This window comes from Amphibalanus amphitrite, unplaced genomic scaffold, assembly GCF_019059575.1.
Source record: "Amphibalanus amphitrite isolate SeventyFive unplaced genomic scaffold, NRLGWU_Aamphi_draft 000007F_arrow, whole genome shotgun sequence".
Classification (NCBI taxonomy): domain Eukaryota; kingdom Metazoa; phylum Arthropoda; class Thecostraca; order Balanomorpha; family Balanidae; genus Amphibalanus; species Amphibalanus amphitrite.
This window is the reverse complement of record NW_024881503.1, coordinates 2,040-19,017: the sequence shown is the minus strand read 5'-3', so window position 1 is coordinate 19,017 and position 16,978 is coordinate 2,040. Positions and strand designations below refer to the sequence as shown.

General features: G+C 47.4%; 1 protein-coding gene across 1 annotated transcript; it reads right to left on the bottom strand.

The window, feature by feature from the left end:
• Nucleotides 1–1,349: 1,349 nt before the first annotated feature.
• Nucleotides 1,350–16,566, bottom strand: LOC122378016. Its single transcript, XM_043358725.1, has 18 exons — nucleotides 16,037–16,566; nucleotides 14,975–15,112; nucleotides 12,170–12,368; nucleotides 11,508–11,708; nucleotides 10,036–10,232; nucleotides 9,565–9,767; nucleotides 8,944–9,224; nucleotides 8,451–8,618; nucleotides 7,776–8,081; nucleotides 7,345–7,518; nucleotides 6,763–6,895; nucleotides 6,307–6,451; nucleotides 4,843–5,088; nucleotides 3,907–4,029; nucleotides 3,138–3,240; nucleotides 2,768–2,899; nucleotides 2,155–2,281; nucleotides 1,350–1,902 (listed from the first exon to the last, which is right to left on the bottom strand). Exons 1-18 carry the CDS (start codon nucleotides 16,564–16,566, stop codon nucleotides 1,652–1,654), a joined length of 3,657 nt encoding a protein of 1,218 aa, XP_043214660.1. The 3' UTR covers nucleotides 1,350–1,651.
• Between the last annotated feature and the right edge of the window lie 412 nt (nucleotides 16,567–16,978).

Genomic DNA, 16,978 nt, shown 5'->3' with positions numbered 1-16,978 from the left:
GCCAAATCGCGATTCCGACCAAACATGTTATCGGAAAATAGGTCACAGGTCAAAGGTCATTCGGGTCAGAGTCATGAAATTCCTAGGGAAGGTGTAACATTGATTAACGCGAGGGTACTGAAAGTTTCTTTGCGATCGGCTGTTTTTTACGCGAGTTATTTGCGAAAAACCGAGGGGGTCCGTGCGACCCCCCCCCCCCTATTCGGGCGAGGGTTAACAGTGAAGTGTGGAGCTACAATTTTGGATCCTTTCATGGACGTTGGATCTTCATGAGCGCTAAATTTTGCACACTTTCACACACAATTTCGTGGGTCAATTATTTAGAAATGTCTGCGACGTTTTGAGACTCCCATCATTTATTTCAAACTGGATTTTACCCATGAAGAACAACACAAATGTCAAAATAATTGTCAAATTCGTGCTCAGTATGGTCGATTTGACCTACATAACAACTGTTTATTTGGAGTAAAAAAAAGGAACTCTAGTCGCTGAATACGTATAGGTACGCATTACGTACCTACCTTTGAATACGTTACTAAGTTCACGGACATTCCAGGCGTGTTCAGCGCTCTACCTGTCGGCTGTCTCTATCAAAAGCTATCGTTGAAAAACTGCTGATGACCTTTATGACCTAGCATGACCTTTTGAGTGACCGCTGGGCATTGCCATCAGCTTGCCCGGGCCGAATATGGGTAAAATGGTTATACCGATGTTTTTTTTGTAAACATCTTGTTGTTTTCACGAGATTGTCCTTAGCTTATCGAAGAGGCATTTTAACTTTTCCCCCATTGACTTATCATAGTGAGGTCACAACCTCTGACCTGACCCCAGGTCACAGCGAAAAAAAGGATGAAAAATCCGTGATATGCTTATAAGTCTTTGGTGGCATTGAGGTGCTAGGAATGAGAGGACCGTAAAGTTTTTTTCTAGACATGCTAACTTAGCTTGACCTGATGGCCTGACCTAAGGTGATCTGAGAAAAAAACTTACGTTTGATGAGAAATTAACGTATTGTGAGCTATGCCAAGCTTGCCGCGCTTTGAGCCGCGGTTTTATTTACCACACACGGAAAAACTGACGACCGTAGTGTGGGACGGGACCTGCGGTTGGAACACAAGTCTCGGCCCGTTACGGTTGTCTCTCCTTCCGCGCCTCCGCCGAGCCAACTCCGCCTCCAACCTCCGCCGCCGAGCTCTCCTTCCGAGCCACACACCCCATGACCTGGAAAGTGGGAACTGGGAAACGTATGAAGCAGATGCATATGGATTGGGTAAAGGTTTAATGAGCTTGGTTAAGTTTACTGTTGAAAATAACGCCACTTACTACCACCGAAAAATGAGATGAAGACGGGCGATGGGTGCTTGTTTTATTTACTTAGTCTCTAATGACAACATCCAATGAATCTTGTCAGTGTAAGTTACCTCCACAACAAAATACAAATGCGTGTGTTTAACTGGTAATCGTACAGGCCTGAGGCACATCCACTTGACGCACTAGACCACATATCTGCACAGAACACATTTAACTTCAACAGGCTGGACCAAAAAGTCCAAACCTTGAAAGAACCGATACATTGCACAGCGTACAAGTCAATCGATTGTAAACAAAGAGTTTCATAATTGTTCATTATCTTTGGCCTTCTGTCTCCCTTTCATCCTTCATCCGTGGTCTCCGCTGCAGTCAATTCGGTCTCTGTCTCCTCCGGAACCTCCACCAGCACCGCTCCTGCCTCTTCCTCTCCCTCCTCTTCCTCCTCCTCCTCCTCTCCCTCCTCCGCCTCGCTGTCTCCGGCCAGTAGAGTGGCAGTTTCGCCGCTCTGAGACCACAAACCCGACTGCTTGAACAGAACCAACTGCGCTTGAATCCGCCGCTGCCGGCGTCGTACGATCCAGTACATACCACCTAAAACCGAAAAAAAAACACGCACAAATTTAAAATGTGATGATGAAATATAAATCAAATAGAAAGACGTATTCAATATAAACATTGTATAAATCAAATCAAATAGAAACAATGGAGGTAATCATCCAATAACATATAAGCATCATTACAAGGGTAAGCCTTTGAATAATGCTTGGACATCATATGTTTGTTTATGGATTGCTTTACTTTCCTCCATCCCCCCCTCCCCAACACACACATACACATACAGACCTGCCAGTGCGGCCAGTCCGGCGATGGTGCCCAGCACGCTGTAGATGACGGTGCCTCGAACCCCTCCCACCAGGCTCTGAGCCACCGGACCCATGGTGAGACGACGGTACGCGTCGAATGGCAGCACCTGCGACAAGACACGGGAGACGATGTGACGTCGTGAGTGACGAGTACAAGTGATGTCATGGGTGATGACTGACGAATCCATGAAGCCTACCCCGTAAATTTGGTGTTTCTGAATGTCATAGGAGTCAATCAATTGGGGCGGATGTTTATAATCTCCCACTGGCCGTTCGCTTACTGAAAAAAGTATATGGTCCGGCGAGAGTCAATCGCTGCAAGTTCCGTTCGCTGAAAGTTTCAATGTTATCGGCCGATGGATCTAACTGTGACGAGTATGTAGATCTTTCTTGAGGCTAGGTCGATTGATGTGACCTGATGACCTGACCCTGAACGACTTGGGCCCGGAATTTTAACAAATTGTGCAGAAAAGAGCCATCATGGCCGCCGTTTTTTATATTCGCGGAAAATCACGTGGGGGTGTTAAACACTTCCCCCGGCCCTCCCGCATCAGGAAGTTGGTTGATATTGGTCACATCGCGTGCTGGCTCACCTGTAATCTGAACCAGCTGGTGATCCAGAGTAGTTTGTACTTGGGCTGGTACACCCGACACTCCCACTCCCCACTCAGCTTTTCGCTGGCAATGCGCATTGTCATCGTGTTCAGTAGCGTTTCATTGACCTCCTGCGAAATTCATAAAGTCATGTGTCGTCAGCTAACGATAAATATTTTATCAAACTGCTTCGATGAATTAGCGAAACCAAGAGGGGTTAACGAGTCAACATTGAATGACGGTTATTAACTTCAAATTGCATAATTCTATCGACTGTTCGGTCACGATTTTCCGTTCAGCTGCCTAACGACGCTCCCGAATCCCCTTTGAACACGATTAAAGTGCAGTTAGTGAGCGTTAAATACTGACCAGGAGCCTTATTTCTTCGACGGCAATATAGCGGGGCTCCATAGGATCTGTCTGGTCGGTTTTTGGCAGCACCATATCCGTGTGGTTCTCATCAGGAAACACCCTGTAAAAGAATGAATTAAAACTTTTTTGACGGACCATGAAAGTTATGTAACCAGTGGCGAAGCTTGCGTTTGCATCCCCTATGTATTTTTTCTGGCATTAGTATAAGTGCTGTGAATTTGATCACCGCCCAGCCAACAGGAAATATTGTAGTCATACCCCGCGTTCAGAGTCTCTCAGACGACGAAGATTCTACGTCGTCCGGCCAATCTCGTTCAAGATCAGCGGGGGCTTGGCTGCGGTTATGGAACGGGATTGGCCGGACGACGTAGAATCTTCGTCATCCGAGAGACTCCGATCGCGGGGATAGACTTGTGCATGTTTTTTAATTCGAAATGGATAATTATCATAAAACTTTAGGTAAATGATGCTAAGATTAGGAATTTAGAGCGCTCGTGCATCATTCAGGTCTCTAAGTACTAGCTGAAGGACGTTACAAAACACTATTGGCAAAAAGAGCTAAGCAGCGCATTCAGAGGAATGCCATTAACGACATTGCCATAAGCTTAGTACGTACGCTTAGTTGCAATGCTGAAAAAGTCATTCCATTCGCGCTTTAAACCAAACTTCTCTAAATATTGTAATGAAGGAATGGAAAAACAACCGTCACGCCCGGATAAGAGATGAATTTTCGTAGGGTGTGACACGAACGCGTCAGCTCTCCTACCTGTAGCCCATGTAGGAGTAGAGCTCTCCGTCAAGGTACCAGAAGTGGATGAGGTCGTCGTAAATCTGGTCCAGCAGCTCGCCCATACAGTCAAACTCCACTCGATCGCCGGTCATTACGTGCCTGAAATACCAGAGTCAAGACAGGCGTCATCCCGGGGTCGGAAGGTCTCGGGTTCGATTCCCGGTGCCGCCCGCTGTTCGGGGTGTTGTCGCCAGCGGGGTGGACTCCGAGGGAAGCAGAAGCAGAGGCTGCATCCGAGGGTAGAGGAGGGTCAGGAGTCCTGTAAATGGGCGCCATAATAGCTGGTAGGGAAGAAGGCGAAGTTCACTAAAGATTGTTAACTTATTGAAGATTGTTAAGTGCTCTCGCGAGGAACATCTTGTAATATTACAATATGATTATTTATTACTGACCTGTTCCTGGAGTATATAAATGTTGAATGTCGAAAAAGTATAAAATAATACATCTTTTTCGACATTCTTTCATTCACATTTGTCCAAACATATTTCCCATTTGAATGTGCATGCTTATAGCCAAAGCCAGGAGGCAGGTCACTCGTTACTGCTACACATGTATATGAATTACTGCGAACAACTGCCTGCTGCTATTGATACGTAGATAATAGATATACCAGAGAACACCAGATATACCAACAAAAAATAAGTTGCCATAAGAGCGACACATGACTCATGTTGACCATTAACGTTTGGATATTGGCGCCGACGGAAACCCGATATCCCTTGGACTGAAGTAAAGCCGAGGCTTTTAACGACGACTGTCCGTGGCCGCTCCAACTACGTACATATATCCGATTATGGGATGGGCATCGCGGCTGCCTGTCCATTAGTGCCCACACTATTTTACTGGTTTATACCGGAGTGACTGGGCCGGTCCAGGGATAAAAAGACGGGCGAGTCCAGCGCCCCCTCTCACCTGGTGACATTTTCCGTGCGCACCACCACCGTCACCAGCGCCACCAGTCCGGTGACGTCTGGTGAGGGCTGCACCACGCAGCTGTAAACACCCGTGTCCCGCCAGCTAGCGTTCCAGACCACCACATCCAGATCTCGCCGCTCCATGCGGTTACTGTCCACGCGCCATGGCTCTCCGTTCAGTAGCCAGCGGGTGTCCAGCAGAGAGAACTGCTCCTCGGCGGCGCGGTACGCGTCCGTCCGACACCTGGTGGCGGCACGGTGAACTGTTAATGATAGGGCCGCCCCAAGAGGGCGTGCGAACATTCACTCAGTTTTTTTTCCGGAAACCTTGAAAATTGCGCCACACTCTAACGCCAGTTATCAATTTTATATAATTCGTTTTATTAACCCTAGAACGCCTAGGGGGGGGGGGGGTTGTATCAACCCCCCCCCCCTGAGGTTTTTTCGAAGTGCACGCTAAACGGCTTGTCGTAGCGGGCTGAAATTTTCAATACCCTCTGGGGCAACCTTTGCGCATCTTTTGCCGAAAAAATTGATCGGGTCATGTCAGGTCACGGAGTTATGACGTCATAAGAGGTACAGCCTCCGGCCGGATTTTCACAAACTGAGTGCCAACGCCAGAGGTTTCCTGCCGGTGGTACGGACATCGGTTGATGGATCGTGATGAAACTTCCCATGCATGTTGGGGCAAGTATTGGCTATCATATGGTATAAGAAATTTGACCGGGTCAGGTCAGGTCACGGAGCTATGACGTCACAAGAGGAACAGCGTCCGGTACTATTTTTGAAAAGCGCCCGAACCACTATTTTGCTAATTCTTGTCACCTCAATGGGAATATGCAGCAATATTAGCTTCTATAGGGAGCAAATGGACCTCCCAAATCCAAAAATACAATCAGATTTCAAAAATTTAATTTTTGATTTTTGGAATTTCTGCCGCCGACTGTGACCTTGCCGACTTCCGGCGCTCCCAACGCGCCATTTTTAGAGCTAGGGAAACGAAATACATACCAAACGATAGAGAATTGATCAAGGAACACGATAGTGAAGGTTTCAAGTCGATATCTCCCACCGTTTTGCCGCAATCGCCGCCGAAATTTGAAAAAAGTCGATTTTTCCGAAAAGTTGACCTTTGACCGGTCAAAAGTAGGTCAAATGTTGACCTAGGACCAAAAAATATACCACCAATCGCGAGATCTCGTTGAGAGCAATCCGTTGGTTTTTTCCGCTAAGCTCTACGACCTTCCGTTTCGAAACGCCAGGGGGGGTCGTAACAACCCCCCCCCCCCCCTGGTCGTTCGTGTTATGAGAAATGGCCTGGTCGTGCGAGGGTTAAGTTAATTTCCCACTTGTCCTCGCCTGACAGTGTTCGTGGTAAAACGAAAGCTTATCGTACCTACCATAGTTCGATGTTGGCACGGTTCTCGAAAGTTTCCTGTTTAACCAGAAGTTGTTACGTTACCTGAGCACAAATCTATCGCCCTCGTGCAGATCAAGAGAGATGGGATCGTTAGCCAAGTTGTACAGCATGCGCAGCCTCGTGTCATCGGAGAAGGTGCCGCACTTGTGGTTGTTGCACAGCCCGAATTCACGAGGCACGTGCCAACCTGGGGAACATCGAGTTCATTATTAAACGGTGCTGAAACGCAGACGAACTCACCACAGAGTGTTTAAAAGAACATACACTGAATATTCGACTTTACAGTTATACCTATATTAAATTAGACAGTGTAAATATGTAGCAAGTCAAAAGACAGGAAGAAAAGACCTTTCGGTAAGCTTAGTTGAAGAGGGTCTCTATAAGCCCGGCTTGTACGCTATCGGTGAACGGATTTCAGCAGAAACTGTGCAGCCGTGACCGATCACTTGATGGATCCATGTGATCGTCAGCCATTGTCCGTCTCCCGCTGGGACTAGCCTGGACAGTCGTGTCCCCACAGGGTGGCCTCCGGGTTGTTACAGAGCCTCTGTCGGCTGCCGAACCCCCCATCACACGGAGCGCTGCAGTCCCAGGAGGACCACATGCCCCAGCCGCCGTCCCGGGCCACCGGCTGCCGACAGTCAGGTCAAATAGCGGGGAGTGCCACCGAGTAGAATACCAGAGTAAACGACACAATAACACGAGAGGCAAGTGGACTGATATGTAGCAAAATGTCGATAACCTGCTGAGTTTCTGTGGTTATTATGTGAAAATTATCCCTGAGACTGACGATTCTGACAAAACGTCTAATAACCTTGCTTACGGGATATATAGGTAAGTTACCGTGTTTATTTTCGTTCGTGTGTGCTTGCTGGCAGCAATAGGAGCCGTCGAAGTGTGCGTATCAATTCCATTGGTATGGTAAGCTACATGATTTTAATTCAAGTAGTAAAAGACGCAGACCAGCCCCCAGGAAACACGAAGAATAGCACTCTCAGTCGATGTGGCAGTTTCACCCCTGACCCTGCGAGCCGCGAGGGACTGGGAGCGGGGTTCAGAGTCAGCAGCCACCCCTCTCACCTCAAGCTGCTCGTCGGTGGGTGGCTCGCACCTGTCTCCCGCCAGGTCGAGCATCACCTGAACGCCGCTCTCGGTACCCTCCAGAAGCGAAATGGAGCCGTACTGAACGTCGCCCACTCCAGCGCCGTCGATATAACCCTCAAACAGACACTGGTAGTCGTCCTTGTAAGGGGTCTGCAAACAAGGACAGGATAGCAAGGCCTTGTGCTGATTGTGCAGGGCTAATCTAATCAAGTTCTTAAAAGTTTTGTCTTTTGTTTACAATTACAAACGTTCTCTTCTTCTAAAACCTATGCTTGCAAATTTTTATTCGACTTCCGATATCTTCGTTCGACGCTAAGTGAAACTACTCTAGAGAGATGAAAATTACAATGAACTTTAAACTTTTGATATAACAAGGAAGTACATTCGCCCTGAAACTGCCCCCTCACCTCCACATGCAGTTTTGCCGTCGGTTTCTTGCCGCCAAGATCTGTGATGACCCTGACCAGTATCGTGTGCCACTGTCCATCGGCCGTATCATTGACAAACACCACAGAGCCGAAGCTGAACCACATCCCGTTCTCGACGTTATACTGTTTCGAGAGCCGATCTCGCTCGCGCACATAGGCAGGGTCTCTGTCCGGGCGGTGCTGTACCACGGCCAGAGCGAACTCTCCGCCCGGGGGAGGGTTAGCCAACGGCAGAAACCCGTCCATGTCCCCTCGCCGCCGGTGGGTGAATATGGCGTCGTACACCTGTATGTATGGAGGCAGACATCTTGGAAAGCGGGAAAGGTATTTAGAAGGTTTTACTTAGCGAGCGGTGCTTGTTTTTGCGTCAGAATACTCATTTTAGGGTGTTTTAGGTTTGGATTTAAGTGAAACGTTACCAGTTACATCTGTTTTTTGGTAGGTCAGGTGGTGCTGAGAAAAAGTGAACACACAAACGCCAGGTACGAAAATTCAGTTCAGGGGAATCGACTCGCTCCAATGCACTGGCACATCTGGCTTAATTATTGGGAGAGTTTTGAACCGCATAAAAAGTTTCATATGAGAAGCCACGTAAACAATGCTAAGCGTCTCGTCCCAGCAGCGGATACCGTCCAAATCGATCACTAATCTGACCTGAAATCCATTCTCCTTTCCGTTGGCCATCTCAGCCAGGCGAACCACAAATCCGGACTTGACGTTCGTCTGCCGCTTCAGGAACCGAATGGAGAACTCAAAAATGGCCTCTGTGGCGCCACCTTCGAGTGTTCGCTGTCTGTTTAGCGAAAAAGACACCGGTGGGTACTGGGAAGAAAACGAAAAGTATAACTGTCACCGGTTGAGGAAGGCTATAATCTCCAACTAAAATTGCAAAATAATAAACAAAGCGTAGGAAATAATAAAAGGAATAGGAAAGTGGCCTGCGAAACCCGCTGTAGGTAAAGGTATTCGGTAAATCTATTTTTGTAATTATCAACGGCACCGTTTCATAAAAACTGCTAGACAATTATCAAACAATTTAACGATGCAGGAAAAAAAGACAGCAAAAACAAAGTTAGAAAAAATACATCCACAAACAGATTCAATCAACAAAATTTAGCGCTGCCATTAGCACATCTGCTACACCCACCGTGTTCGGCTGAATTTCCACAATGGGACACAAGTCACGCAGCCTCTCTTGGTGGAAGGCGAACAGCGTCCCCGTTTTCTGGTTTCCCTGAAGCATGAGCCGAGAGAACACCCGCCGTCCGTAGCTGGACGCTGATTGGTGCTCGCCTTCGTCCTTGACCTGTGCACGTGACGCGGTGACCGGCTCACGGTCGCCGGTGGCTATGGCGCCGATGTAGCGGTACCACTCGCCGGGAGTCATTTTGTTGTTTCTAATGCGCCCGGCGTCGGTGATGGCATTTTCTGCGGGAAAATGTGTCTGGATTGGCCTTCGGTGGCTTCGAAAAAAGCAATTTTGTTTCAATAAATAGCAATTAGCAAAGGATGCAAAATAGTATACTTATTATGTACTGTAGAACATGTTTATAACACATTATGTTATATTATATGTGGAAAAATGCGAATAGATATTTACTCTAAAACTATGTCAAGAGGCTTATTAGAGTGCATATAGATAAGGTAAAAGATGGTATAATGCGCATGAAGAAACAAAAAAAAAAAAAATGCCGTCAACATACATAGCCACGATTGGTCAAAGACTAAAACCTATTTTTGCATCGAACTGTCAAACCGAATAACTCACCCGTGTAAGGCACGACCATGATGGGCGTATGGGTCTGACCCCGCCCGATGTAGACGAACTCGGAGCAGAATTTGACCCAGTACCAGTTGAAGGTGATGCCCTCAATCTGGGGTGATACCTGCTCCTTGGCCAGACTCCGTGACGTCACCTCCGTAAAAGTGCCCTCCTTCTGGAGTGACGTCAGGAAACTGTCCTTTGAGGAGCTGGAAATGCGTCATGTTGTAGGTTTATGATGCGGAGTGATGATGGCGACATGTCATTGCAAGTCATAAGCGTTGTTCAAAAGAACGAGAAACTATTATATTCGCTGTCCAAGACGCAGACAAGGAACTGCCGTTGCGTTTTGTGTCTTTGCCACAGATACTTCATGCATGTCATTTATTTCAGGCACTACCCCACCATTGTTGAACAATCTCTTCAGACCACAGACCTCTCTATACAGAGGTCTTCAGGTTCCTGACCCTCACTTACTCCAGCTTCTTGTAGAACGTGACGACGATGCCGAGGAAGAAATTATTGCCGATGTAGACGCAGACGGTGTTGGAGTGCGGGTCCCACTGCATATCCGAGAAGCAGACGAGCGCTCCCAGGTCGCGGATGGTCGGGGTCACCGTGCGTACGCCGAAATACGTGTAGTGCTGCATTCCTGAGTGGAGAACGATACGCACCTGACGAAGAACGATCAACGAACAGAGATGAACCACACGAGAGGATAATTGCAAATGTTTTCTATTCCTCTTGAATCTCTTCCGGTGACAGGGTAACTTTTGCTCATCGATGAGCGAACCATGTTTTTGGACCTTAAGTCTGTTAATACAATAACCGTATCTCTCTCCCTCTCTCCCTCTCTATTTTTTTCTTTCACCCTCTCTCTCTCTCTCTCTCTCTCTCTCTGTCTGTCTGTCTGTCTGTCTGTCTCTCTCTCTCTCTCTCTCTCTCTCTCTCTCTCTCTCTCTCTCTCTCTCTCTCTCTCTCTCTCTCTCTCTCTCTCTCTCTCTCTCTCTCTCTCTCTCTCTCTCTCTCTCTCTCTCGTCCCTTGTCGACAGAAGGATGTTTTTCTTCAGCATATCCCGATGTCCCGATTGTCTTCCTACGAGAAGATGAATCGTAAACTAGGGTAAAGGTAAAGTGGTGGACGGTTTTCGACATGCTTAAACGGTTTTTTTTTTTGTGTTTCGAGAGATCGGTTTTAATGCACACAAAAAGACCACAATTTTCCTGCGCGTGTCCGGTGTCGACTTGCCTGTTCTCAATATATGTACAGGCAATTAAGATTGAGTGTTTGAATGGGCGTATATAAACGAGACCCACAAAAAGTGGGGAGTGCTACTTAAGTTCTGTACTCTACCACCCGACCGATAAATTCCAAGGATGTTCGGGACCAGGACCGTACACAGCAGAATTTAACGCCAGACTTTTTACATCAAACACGATTATGCTCATCAACTTCACATGTCCTATGACAAGAGTGATGCTACTGGCCGCAGGCCACAGTACCGTCGGGAACAGACGGCGAGAGACGCTGCGGCTCAAAAGGCGCCTCTCTCATCATCGATCAGCCTAAAAGACGGGTGCTAGGCAGTTCTTCTATCACACTTTTGAGAATTTCCTGAGGCGCGAAATGATCGAATGAAAAAAGTTCTCATGTTACTCCGTCGTCATTACATTCCAGTAAGCCAAATAAAATGGATTATTAAAAAGCAGCAGGCGTTCGCGCAGCACAGAGGTATACAGGACGTGAGTATAGCTTTTATTTGTGGGTATACGATTCAGCAAGCTTTATTGGTTTGATCATCAGAATGTCATATATTCGGTGATATTGAGCCCAGCATGCAGGGACATCTGCAGGGACATCTGACACCCAATCACTGCACCATCCCCGGACAGCTCCTAATAGAGCATGTATCTCAGAGATGTCATTGCCCGCATAGCTTCTTCCTTACCTCGCTGGTGGCCATAATGTGATGAGCCGGATTCAGGGTACACATTGGTGCCGAGTTACAGAACCTCTTCACGTATTTGTCCAGGCTCTCCTTGATGAAGCAGAAAGGTCGGTCGACACCCAAAGCCGCTCGGTCTGGGTCGTTCAGACACAGGTTGTGATCGCCGTATAATTTCCGATTCCAGTCGGAGATCTCAGATGTCTGAGGATGGTAAAGCAGATGAGATGGTATTTACTATTACCTGCATAAATTCAAATCCTAGCTCTACCATGAGCCCTACAGCCCTACTCCCTGACATTTCACCTATCCCAGATGCTTTAGTGGGATCCATTTACATCTATAAACGGCTTGAGTCCGACGCTGAGTACTAATTCGTTTGATGCCATTTACTTGACAGACATCATGCGTCTCTGTAGCTGATGTAAAACAAACAAACGAAATAACATTTTAGTTCAGCTGGGGCGTTGAACAGTAAAAACTACACATGAAAATGGCAAATATCTATTCACTTTCTCATGCCAGATTCAAACCTCCCCAATCCTCATCCTCGTTTTTCGTAATTTTCATCCTCTTTCGTCCCCCTCTCTCTCTCTCTCTCTCTCTCTCTCTCTCTCTCTCTCTCTCTCTCTCTCTCTCTCTCGCCTTTGTTGTCTTACTCTTACCTGAGCACATTTCTCTCCGGGAATAAACCCGGTGCTAGTGTTCTTCCCTCTGAACGCTTGTCCGGTAAATGTGCCCCGGCAGTCTTCGTAAAGACAGAGGGGCGGCTGGCAGGGCTCAGCCACATCCCAGTAGCCTCGCGTTCTGGCAGCGAACTTCAGAGCTTCCTGTGAGGTCTGAGGCACGTCGATCGTGCCGTATCTAGAGGGCAGGGGGTTAATGGTGATATTAGTGAAGTAATCTTGAATGGTGAGAGGTGCGTAATTACTAACCTTGCCATGGTCGATGATTTAAGAAGTCACATCGCTGTGATCAGTCATTTCTATATAACTGGCTACTGTTGACAAAATAGTGGCAGTCTGCCCCATTACCTATCCATAGAAGGCTCGCTGTGCCTGAGGTCAATACCTTTTCAATCTGTCTGGAGATCAGGAATGAACAGAATTCATTAGATGAATATCACCAATGGATGTTCACCGAGGTTGATCTGGCTTTGCATTGCACTCAGCCACAAGGTCGGTGGATTAATGTCAGACAGTACATTTATGAATGTAAATGGGAATATTGGTAAAAATGTTGAGCAGCTTTTGCAGCATGGCAGGCTTAACCTTCGCCGGACCTATCAGTTATCTACATACCGAAGGGTGGAAAGTGGAAACGCCCTCATCGTTTTGACTGAGCTAGAGCTTTGCAGAAAAAAAACAAGCGTAAAACTGAGACGCAGAGACTGGTTATAACCGACTTTGTCTCAAGTCAACCGGTGATCTCTGAGCTCAGGTCAAGTGCCCTAAGGTACGTGTGAAGCTTTAAGATATGACATCGAAAACAATATGATATTACAGCGCACGGAAGCGATGACGTGTAACCATACATGGGGTGGAAGCGACGGTGTTTGCTTTGGAGCTCGTGTCGTCGACCGAGGAACTTCCCGGGGACTTGTGTTTGGCCCAGCCCCAGAGCGGCTGTAGCTGTGCAGTGCTGTGTCCAGAGGCGCCTCACAGCACCTGCTGTTAGGCGCAGTGTTGTAGCGTGAGGGCCTCGCATGCTGCGCATTTCGGACGCGTTCGGAACAACCCTTTGTTGTTTGTAAGCAGCGACAGCAAGGCTTAAGGTTTTGATATTTTCCTCGTCATATTGGCTGCTTTAACCCGCGCGGGGCTGGGGGGGGTAAATTTTACCCCCCTCGCGAATTTTTGCAATATCTCAAAAACGGCGGCGCGCAGCGCCGCCAAACTTTCAGTACCTTTTCTTACATCAATTTGACACGTTCCCTGAATATTTGAGCGAAATCCGTCGGAAATTTTTTGAGAAATTGACGTTTTAGTGACGTCATGTTCGCCATTTTCGCCTGAAAAATGGCAAAAGTTCAAACGCCGCTAACATCTTCATTTTTAAAGGAATCAAGACGTAACAAAAAAGGATATACGTAATTCTACTTTGTCTATCAAATGGCTATCTCGGTTTTTTGGAAATTTTGGATTTTGGCCCAAGTTTTTTTCTCAAAAAACTGACTTTTTTGGGAAAATAGCTATAAAATCCAAAATTTTGAGTGTATCGAAAAAATCGGAATATATGTCAGAGAATTGGTCTATGTGCACCTACATACCAAGTTTTAGAAGAATCGGTTCAAAAATGTGGAAGTTATTCAAAATTGTATGACGTCACGACACACAAAAATTTTGAAAAATGACTTTTTTGGAAGTTCTAGACCTCGTACGGAAACAAAAATAGCACCATTCGATTCGCCGTGAAAAACTGCATCAGATAGACACCTTTTTAGGCCTTAACAACCAACTTCAAAATTTGACCTCACTTGACCTGACCTTGACCTGACCTCGACCTGAAATTCATCCAGAGGTGGTCCATATCACTTATTGAGTGTGCCTATTGAATTCTATGAGTAAAATGACCCATAAAACATGTGTCGCACATGCCCTTTTCTATATTTTGTTTTTGGTGACCTGACCTGACCTGACCTGACCTTGACCTTGACCTCTGAATGATATTGTATGCAACGAATATTGTCTTGGTAGCCTAAGAACACGTTTTGGGCGATCAGTCTCAGTCCATGACTCCATTCTTCGGCAACTACGGTGCAAGGCCGATACTGTAGGAACTTGCAATTTGTACCCTTGACCTGACCTTGACCTTGACCTCAAACTTAAAATTAAGTACATGTTTTTAGTTGTTCGTGATGAGATCTTTCGATTGGCGTTTGAATTTTCCAAATCGGACCATTAGTTCGGAAGATAACAGGGGGGGTAAAATTTACCCCCCCCCCCAGCCCCGCGCGTTCGGCTGGAGACCCCAGCCCCGCGCGGGTTAACTGTGATTTGGAGACATTTGTTTTTGACATTTGGTGACATATTTGGAGACAAATGTCCACTCATAAATACAAAATAAGAGGCATCCATAAATGCAGATCAAAATACAATGTGAATGGAAACGAAAAAAAAAACTTTCAAGGCGCCACAAGAGTGTAAAAGGCTCGGATAACATTCTAAAATCTGTATTTTCCTTCATATCACGAACCTGTCGAAAATATTTAGCAACATATCCGTCAATCTCACAAGCACCTTCACGAGGAGGTTGGTTCAAAACTATTCCTCGTAATGCGTCGCATCACATGATCCCTTGTGCTCCAAAAAGCGCGTCTGAAGTCAACACTGAACAGTACAATGACCAGGGGATTTAGGATGGCCCCAGCGCCCGTGCACAAAATCAGTAATGTTATGAACAGGATGCGTGACTCGGCTAGAACGATGCACTCGGTGTTTCGGTTCATCATTTCTCCCACCAGCACATACGAGAACGTCGAACAGAACAGGATGGCGATGAAGGCGGACATCGACACAGATGCTACGATGTCGATCCGACCGCGGGGGCGGGATGTGCGGCGTCCGAGGGGCACAGGAGCCACCGAGGTCGAGGCTCGGACGCCCGTGCTGGTGGTGGGAGCATTCAGTCGCAGCGGCTGCAGAAGGACGCCGTCGCGGCGGATTGGCTCTTCGCGAGTGGCATTTGGGGAATTCTGTGGGTCTTGAATGGCAGGGTGGACCGATGAAGCTGACTGAGTGGGTTCTACAGTGCCTGCTCGTGCAGAAGTAGCATTGGCTGCTTCGGCAGTACCTGCCACAGTAGTGTTTGCCGCGGCAATGCTTGTTGTGGCAATGTTTTCCGCTGGAGCCTTTGTATTTGAATGATGGGCGGCATAAGAAGAGGAGGCTTCCCACGACAAAGGTGGAGAGTCACATCGCTGATTTTCGCTCTCCAGCTTGTTCTCCGCTGTCAATTTGTTTTCATGTGACGGTTGAGTTGTTGAAATATGTGAAGATGCACATGCAACCCTGCCAGTCTGGGTCGCGTCGTTTTCATTGTCTTCCATTCTGTGGATTGCAACAGTGCAATTATTCTCTTCCGCCTCCTGATTCGGTCCTTCTCGTACAATCAGAAACGTAACTACGTACGCGGTTGTCACAGCCTTGGCCAAAGATTGTGACAGCTTGGGAGGGTGTAAACAGTTGAAAAAGTTGTTTAATATGTCTCGTAAATGCTTCATCATTTTGAAGAAAATATTTGTACTGCCAGCCTCGCTTTTTTCGGTTCCAGCTGCAATGGTAGCAGATCCTGATTTATTAATCAATGCCGATGTTCTCCTCGACCGTTGATAAGAAATCTTGAATCTTACCAGAATGCTGACGTAGCAAAATCCGAGTATCAGCACCCCTATACCGTATTCCGAAATGGCAATAACTGCAGTCAGCCAGTCAATGAAGACCTCCACCTTAGCGATAATTACGAATCCGTCCGGGGTCCAGGCCTCGACACAGCGGCATTGACTAGCCGCGTAATTTCGTCTCAGAACCCACTTGACTAGGCTCGGCAGAAGTGCGACTGACACAAAGGCGGCGACATTTTTCCTGCTTGCCGGATAGCTGTGGTTCTTCACCACCATTAGGTACCTCAGAAGCGTGATGATGACGATGGTCATGAAGCTGACACCTCGCGTGATGATGAAGAAAAATACTCTTAGGTAGCACAGCAGGGGGATGGACAGATCTAAATTGATCACCATCAGCACGGGAAGCGCCGTCCACGCGATGTTGTTGGCACAGAGGACCGTGGCCAGCGCGTTGATCACCGTGTGCAGCTTGCGGTTGGCGATGACGACAGCGACGATGATGAGGTTGAGGACGACCGAGGTCGGCACCAGGATGGCCGTCACGGTCACGAGCAGCGAGTACATCCCCAATGCTGGCTCCGTGCCGTCTCGGGCGGCGCAGATTAGACGCGACGGCCCACCGGGCGCGGTAGAGCTCTGGTTGTAGCAGGTCAACCGCTCAATGTGCGGCAGACAGCCGGCTTGGACGTCATCTGGAGCTGCCAGACACTGGGACATGCTGCTCAGGATATGTGTGCGGGCCTTCTGACGGTCTGATCTGTGCAGATATCTGTGAGCAGCTTAGAGGCGCGTCCAACCGACGGTACGGACCGCCTACACAGCACACACAGGCGCGGATACAAGGGGGGGGGGGCCATGGGGGCCATGGCCCCCCCCCCTTGGCCGATTTTTTTCAAAAATAAAATAAAAAGTTAAAAAGTTAAAAAGCTGAAAAGGGGGCCTCCTGAAAATAAAGTGGTCGAAATCCGATGAGTTTTTTTTTTTTAACCTACCCACTTAGTTATTTCTTAGAAGACTAGCTGAGAAGACTTCTTTGTTAGAAGATTGGTAAAGCTTTTCATAACTTGGAGGTCTCTTATACTCACAGAGATGACCACTTTTACAGGGCCTCCTAACCTGCACAGAGGGC

Coding starts and splice junctions, on each gene's coding strand:
- LOC122378016 (XM_043358725.1), bottom strand. CDS start 16,566: ATGTCCCAGTGTCTGGCAGCTCCAGATGACGTCCAAGCCGGCTGTCTG. Junction 10,233..11,507: donor ACATTATGGCCACCAGCGAG/GTAAGGAAGAAG, acceptor GTTCTTCGTCAG/GTGCGTATCGTTCTCCACTC. Junction 1,903..2,154: donor CGGACTGGCCGCACTGGCAG/GTCTGTATGTGT, acceptor TTTCGGTTTTAG/GTGGTATGTACTGGATCGTA.